Genomic DNA, 7,685 nt, shown 5'->3' on the forward strand with positions numbered 1-7,685 from the left:
AAAGTTCTCTGCAAAGAAGGGGATATGAGATACCTAATCGCTCGTGCATCTATCTTGACATATAGGAGGTGATATCACCCCCCATCCACACACACACACACAAATTGATCAAGAATAATCCCCCCCCCCCCCCTAACGTGACATGAGTTAAAACCATATAGTTTTTCCTCGGATGTGATTGTGTATCCCGAGAAAAATCTATAGTTCTAGCACATGCCACGACCCAGGGATCAATCATAAGTAATGCATTCTTTTGTATTAGTGATTGTCATAATGAATCAAGTCATTTAGAATTTTATGTAAATTTTAATTTCAAGTAAAATAAAAATGTGTACATAGAAATCATTTATAAAAGATATCATATTGGAAAGATCTCGACGAGAATTTCTAATAAAGGATATCATATTCCAGATGCCTCGAATCAGTTTTAGAAGATTGGTGCTTATCCTTGTTGATGTGTTAAAAGTTGCACTAATTTAAAAAAGGCAGATAAAGAAGTAAAGAACATTCTTTGCTTGAACTTTGAAATAAAGTCAAAAAAAAAAAAACATATCTTTACAAGAAAATTCAAACTAACCATGAATCCTCAGTAGTAATGATTTCCAAACCTCCAATTCAACACATTTAAAGCTAAAGAACTCTCAGAGAGAGAGAGCTAATAAAGCTGATCTTTTCTTTCGTACCACCATCTCCACCTGAAAAGAGCAATACATAAGGCGAGTCGACTCAAAATTTGGACTGAGTCGATGACTTGACTTGCAATTTCATTTTTTTTAGAGAAAGATAGGGTTATTTTGGTAAAATTAGAGGAGTCTGCTTGAATCTCATTTTTTTTAGAGTTTGTTCACCTTTTAAGTTTTGAGTAAATAAAGATAGGGAAATTTCCTAAATAGTAAATATTTTCTCAGCTTTAAATTTGATAAATGGTTATACATAAATAAATAAAAAATCTTCTTTATAAGACAGTAAATTTTTTCTACATTTTAATTAACATATTTTATTTGTAAAAATGATAATTTACCATTTTCGAAATTAAAATGAATAAGCCACTTATGAAATGAGAATTTCACAATTTTCAGCACATGTTTCGATATATCAAGTTAAAAAAAAGGTAGAGTCGTGATTTTCTTACGCCCCACCCCCTCAGGATACACAATTACACATCCCCATAAATATGTGTAGCTGTGTATCACAAGAAAAAAAATCTATGATTCTAACCCATGCCATGTCAAGGGGCATGTGTCAGAGGGGGCATCAAAAAATCATTATTAAAAAAATATATCAATTTTGTTCTCCAATTAAACTACATGTAGTCAAATAACCTAGTTTAGTTTCCGATCTGACTCGGTGCATTTTTGAGTTGACTTGTCCAACCAACCGAATTGACTCAGTGAGTTTGATATTCAAAATTGGTGTCCGAGTCAACCCAACAAGTTGAGTTTTAAACCATATGGGTTATTAGTAAAACAATGGGTGGTGGAGTGGAGGTGATGGTGGAACCACATACCAGTAATAGTCCCATCTTGGTCGGACTTTGCTCATTCGATTCTCGCCGTGAGGGTGATCGGTCTCTGTTCTCCTACTGTTACGGAAGGCGCAACATCCAATAGAATAAATGGAGATGAGGAAGACAAGGACTACGACGTTAAGGACCGATAGTTTGTGCCAATCACTCCTCATGTCCTCCAGCACACCTGCCTTGCACGAGTCGCACTCGTAGCATAGGTACGGTGCCGCGTTGTTCCACTTATAGCAGTCGGGGTCCTGTGCCACCATCGCTCCCGCCGCGTAATTGCATGAAGTGGGTGGCTTGCAGCAACCAGACTGCATCATTCATGGACGTACCCCCAACATCATCACAAGAGTTTCTTAGTTTCTATAAGGGGTATTATAGTACCATAAAATATCAAGGGTATTTCTGTCATTAAAAAAAAATTTAATCCATCCACAACTAGAAACCCATGAAGGAAAATATGTTAGCAAGATAAAGCATAGGTGAAAGGAGAATTTGTTACCACCTTAAGAGGACTAAAATACCTTCTAATATGAAAGCTAAAAAATACTAAAAATATATAATAATAATTTATCATTGAAAATTTGTGAGTGATGGCAGCAAGCAAGCAAAGTAGGTAAGATATTGATCATATTTAACCCTTGAAGGGGCAAAATGAAAAAAAAAAAAAAATTCGAAACTACCTTGGAAATAAAATGATATACAATTGAAACCTATCAATTTAATTTAATTTAATTTTTTTTTTAATTTAACTAGATTCTTTTTTTTTTTTTTGCTAAATAACCCACAATAGAAAATTCACAAACTTAGATGAAAACGTGTTATAAATTATCAATTTTTGCCAAGTAAGCATGTTGTATTAAATAAAAAATATATATATTCAAGGTAGATTACAGATAAACACATATTAGCATAATTTTAATCAGAAGAAACGTGTAAGTTGAAGATTCTAAAAAAAAAATAAGTGAAAACCTATAAACAAGGTGAATAGAGGTAATAAAAGTGGATATCAACACATTTGCAATAACTTAGAAGTGAGATGAAATAGCATAATTCATTTAATGATGATGATTAATCATAGACTCCAATTTTTTTGTGACAAGAATTCAATGATGATGATGATGATGACGACGACGTAATCTCTAATTTTCAAAACATTCATCCCATGTAAAATTAAGGAAATAATCTCTAATCTAAATAGTAGAGAAATAGAGATAACCTGTATAGGAGACATGTCCTTCTCAAGATAATCAAGAGGAGTCCATGTAACAAGCTTGGAGCAAGTGTTTGAACCTAATATGCAACTCCTTAAGGTCTTCCAATTACTAGGGTTCTTAACTCGACTCTTCAACCACGACGAGTAATCTTCGAGCCTATACTCCTTATAAGCCCGTCCGGGCACCTCAACACCACCACCTTGTCCAGTCACAACGAACCCAAAGATGGTTAAAGACAATAATAACCCTATAAGGACCAACATGACTACCAAGTATACCCAAAGAGCCCAAGCAACATTAAAACAAGCCCCAATGAAACCGGCAAGAGAAACTAAAAGAATGATGAAGCCGATGATGAGAAGTGGTGTTTGTAGGAATCCTTCACAAGTTGTGCTGCTTTTTGCCATCCATAGACCAGCACCTATGATGGGTATTGATGCTAGAAGTGAGAAGAGGTTCAAGAAACCTATAACTGTGTTGCTAAATCGATACATGGGTTCTCTCTTCTTCTGTTTTTTTTCTCTATTACAGAAAAAATAATTTTATGTGCGTTTGAGGTTTCTCTTTTATGTTGTTTTGCTTCTTTTCTTGTTAAAGCAGTGTTACTTACCTTTATCTTTTTAATGGGTATGGGTGGTTTCTTAGAACACGACATTACTAGTCCTTTTCTTTACTTTTTCTTTCATCTTCTTTTTTTTTTTCTCAAAAGCCTCACAAATTCAAAATTGTCTCTCATCACCTTTGTTTGTTTCATTCTTTTTTTGATTTTGTATCCTCAAACAAGGTTTGCTACGGTTGAGATGAAAGAATAATCTTAGGGATTCCTCAAACAAGAGCCTCAAACTAAGGTTTTCTAGAGATCAGTACTTTTTACTAGGGATTAGCACTAGTTACTTTTTTGAAATGGGACTCACATTAATATTTTTTTTTACTTAAAATAAATTTTGTACAACTTTTTTTTTTTTTGTAATCAACAATCATCATTGCCATCACAAAAGATAGGATTTTGAAGTCTTTTGAATGAATTACTCTATTCAATTTGTATGTTTAAAGTCATGTCTTCTGTTAATAAAGTATGTTCATATCTGCTTCCACTACCTTAGTCCATATTCCTTATGATCTTTTTCAAAAAAAAAATTTCTCAAAATTCCAACCCGAGCGATTCTCCTAATCAACATTGTTACAAAATTCACCATTCTTTCTAAGTTCTCCACAAAAATAAAATTAAATTGAAAGTTCTTAAAAATTCAACGAATAAAGGACCAGCCAATTAAATTGACAAATTGAGTTAATTGGTGATTTGCCGACTAATAGTTGAGTAACGTAAAATTTTCAGACTGATAGTTGAGTAAGGTAAAATTTTCGCCCTTCAACCTAAACATTTATCTTCTTGAACTTTTAAATCACAAGAAGTAGATATAGGGTTTTTGGGGAGGTTGGAGGATTCAAAAATATCATTTAAAATAACCCTAAAAATTTTCATTTTTTGTTTTTTTTGTAAATTTCTCGAATTTATCCAAATTAAATGCCTCCACCAAACGATTATCTAATCCGAATCTAACCGATACTATTATATATCTTTCTTGGTTGCATATCATGGTAGAAAAAGATGAAAGTTTGTACTACCAACAAATGTGATTCTAGCTTTTGACTAATAAAAGGGTGGCCCCAACTGCTCTCAAGCTCAATTGTAAAAGAATAATATTATCTATTATTTATTTTTAGCTCAAACCCATATCTTTTTGGGTAGTAAATAGTAAAATTTTAAAGAGAATAAATTCCATGAGTGAAGCTTTTTTAGTGTGTATAAGGTCAAGGGAGGTAACTCTAATGTTTGTGGGAGTCATGCTTTATAAGGCAAACTAATGGGAGAGGCAACCAAATAAATCTAAATATCATTCAAAATAACTAAAATACCCCTCGATTATTTTTTTCATATAGGTATTAGGGGTGCAACTTGGTCCGGTTCAAACCGAGAACCGAACCAAACCGATAGCTTTGGGGTGGTTTGGTTCGGTTTGGAACAAGTTGCAGTTCGGTTCGGTTTCGGGTTATGAAAATGGAGAATCGATCAATTTGGTTCAATTCTCCGATCTCGCTTGCATAGAACCGATCTCCTATGCATTAAATAAATATATATGTATATAATAATTTTTATAAATTATTTTAAGAGTTAGGACATATATTAGTCATCTTTTATGGATAAATTAATGACTTTTTATGGATAGATTAGTAATTTATTGTATGACATTTTATGTTTATTTTTACATTAAAAAATATTACTAACAATTTATAGAATATTGACAACCCGTAGAACCGAACCAAACCAAAGAAACTTTAGTTCGGTTTGAGTTGATTTGGTTCCAATGGAATTTGGTCCGGTTTTGATTCTTATTTAGTGGAACCGACCTATGTTGATTCGGTTCCAATTTGATCTCAAACTGAACCAAGTTGCACCCCTAATAGGTATCATGGCATAGTAAAGGGTGTGAAGGCAAGTATGGCATCTAACAGTGGCATTTTAGTAAAATACAGATGCAAAAGGAAGGAGGCTGCTTAACTTTTTCTCAAAGAATAATACCATCCCAATAGTTTATATATCTTTAAGTGGGATGGGAATATATGGATGCTTTTCTCTCCTAATTTTATTCAAAGTTGTGTTTGCTTTTGTTTTTGTTGGTTCGATCCTCTTTGTAGCACCACTAACTTGTTTTATTCAATCTACTTTTGATCTTAAAATAAGAGTCATTAGAGATAGAGATGTAACTTTATATACGTTTTAGTATATTTGGGTGATTGAAGAATTCTAAAATGTATACTTTATTAATGGGAAGGTATGTATACTTTATCATCCTAAACACTTCTACAAAGATGGGATTATAAAAATACTAATAATTGGATAACAAAAGGGTATAAACCAAGGGTGCCCATTTGTATTTGTGAAGAGTCGTGATAATATGACTCGCCAAGTGGCATGTTCAATCGACTCCTTGACGTGACAACTTTGGGAATTGTAGATTTATAGGCCTTGAGATACACAATTGTACTTCCCCATAAAAAGTGTATCTAGAGGCAGGGGCAGAGCCAAGATTTTCTTGTAGTCGGGGCAAACTATAGTTAGTTGTATAGTTGAAGAATTTGAAGATAAATGATTTTAAGGAGAAATTCATAGGTTCTTATTAGAAATTGAAAAAAAAATATATTTAGGTCATTTCCAATTAGCATATGAGAAGGTCTGGTCAAGAGGTAATGTCATTAACAAAAAATTGAAAGGAGAGAAGAGGGGGCAAATGGGGAGAGAGGTGAGGGAGTGGGGACAAATGGTAGATGTAATTAGTTGAAATATAGGGGTGTTTCAAAGTTCTATGGGGGCAATTGCCCTTACTAGCTTCACCCCTGTCCAGAGGAGTTGTGTATCGTGAGACATACAGATCTATGGTTTCGAATTTGTCCATATCAGGACTCATTTGTGAAATGGCAATTTTGTAAAAATATTTATTAGGGTAAATTACACTTTGACCCCCTTATGGTTTGATGTAATTCCATTTGACCCCCTAACATTTTGATAATTACACTTACCTCCCCTTTCAATGATAGAGTTAAAATTTAGATGTTATTTTACTATTTTATGTTATTTTTTATTACAAAAATAAATTTTAAAATAATAATTAAAATACCCCCACCTGGGCATTCATTGAACTCATTTTTTTAGACATTTTTGTTTATAAAAATAAATAACATTTCCAAAAAAGGTAAATTGGTCTTTACAAAAGGAATTTAACTGTTAAGTTGACGGCAATTTAATGGAAGGGGTAAATGCAATTGTCAAAATATTAAAAGATCAAAATGGAATTATGTCAAACTACAGGGGTCAAAGTGTAATTTACCCTATTTATTACAATGAAATTTTTATAAGAGAATTTATTAAATAAATAAGAAAAAAAAAAACACTGTTACTTTTCATACTAAAAAAAAATAAAATAACAAATATATTTCAAAGATATTTTAGAAAATTAAAGTTGTGGAGATGCTGACTTCCCCATTAAGCATGGACATTAGAGACATGTAGTAATGTTAATCATAGTCTTCTGTGAGAGACTAACATAAATTGATCAAAATATCCGCCCTTGCAATTTTATTTAGGGTTGAGATCCGTTGACTAATGAAGAATTACTCAAGGAAAAAATGCATGATCACAACCATTTAAACACAAAATCTAATGATTGAGATTTATGCGTATATTGATAACACATATCTCAAAGATACTTATCCTGAGGATAAATCTCAATCATTGGATTTTGTGTTTAAACAGTTGGGGTCTCGACCCATTTATAAATTACTAATTTTCTTATTGTTCCATCTTTTAACTAAACCAATAAGAAGGAAAAAAAAAAAAAAAAAAAGGCCCATGAGTAGTGTGGTTCGGTGGTAAGGCATAGCAACAAAAGTATGCTTCTCTTGGTCGTGAGTTCGAAATCGAGTGTAGTCTCTGAATAACCTGCTTAGTGAGAGTTGTGGGCTCTCCAGGGGTCCCAGGGAGACTTAGGTTGTGTTTGAATGAAGAGAAAAGAAAATAAGGGAAAATAAATGAGTTTCTCTTCATTTCTCTTGCTTGATTTGTTATTTAAGAGAGTGAAGAGAAAAGAAAAAAATGTGAGTTTTCTTTCTCTCCAAAAGTGGAGAGATTTGGAAAGAAACCCTTTTAAAATATTTTATAATTCTAATTCTACCCTTATATGTAAGTAATTTTGATAGAGATTACTATTCCTCTACTTCCATATAGACATCATGATTACTTGTATGTCCCTATACAAAGAGGAATAAGGTTATATTTACATTTGACATGGGAGGCGTGGAGATGCCCATAGCCCCGTAGTACTGTATCTATTCTTAGAAATAATAAAAAAATCTGGCAAAAAAGAACTTCAATTTGATTTAGAAAAATAAGGAGAGTT

General features: G+C 32.8%; 1 protein-coding gene across 2 annotated transcripts; it reads right to left on the bottom strand.

The window, feature by feature from the left end:
- Positions 1-374: 374 nt before the first annotated feature.
- TET6 (tetraspanin6) lies at positions 375-3,358 on the bottom strand. Of its 2 annotated transcripts, XR_015175316.1 has the most exons (4): positions 2,733-3,358; positions 1,508-1,824; positions 578-695; positions 375-471 (listed from the first exon to the last, which is right to left on the bottom strand). XR_015175316.1 is itself a non-coding variant. In XM_086431692.1 (3 exons), exons 1-3 carry the CDS (start codon positions 3,222-3,224, stop codon positions 656-658), a joined length of 849 nt encoding a protein of 282 aa, XP_086287818.1. In that variant the 5' UTR covers positions 3,225-3,357; the 3' UTR covers positions 375-655. The 2 variants fall into 2 exon arrangements, 1 of the variants encoding a protein (XP_086287818.1); XM_086431692.1 differs by having other exon boundaries at positions 375-695; positions 2,733-3,357.
- Positions 3,359-7,685: the final 4,327 nt, after the last annotated feature.

Source organism: Akebia trifoliata, unplaced genomic scaffold (genome assembly GCF_017979445.1).
Source record: "Akebia trifoliata isolate Shusen 1 unplaced genomic scaffold, ASM1797944v1 Contig01398_ERROPOS7289552, whole genome shotgun sequence".
In the NCBI taxonomy this organism is placed as follows: Eukaryota; Viridiplantae; Streptophyta; class Magnoliopsida; order Ranunculales; family Lardizabalaceae; genus Akebia; species Akebia trifoliata.

Excerpts from the sequence above, each read along its gene's own strand:
- TET6 (XM_086431692.1), bottom strand. The coding sequence starts at position 3,224 with ATGTATCGATTTAGCAACACAGTTATAGGTTTCTTGAACCTCTTCTCA. Across the intron at positions 1,825-2,732 it reads AGGACATGTCTCCTATACAG|TCTGGTTGCTGCAAGCCACC; the intron begins GTTATCTCTATT and ends TGAATGATGCAG. Across the intron at positions 696-1,507 it reads CCAAGATGGGACTATTACTG|GTGGAGATGGTGGTACGAAA; the intron begins GTATGTGGTTCC and ends TGCTCTTTTCAG.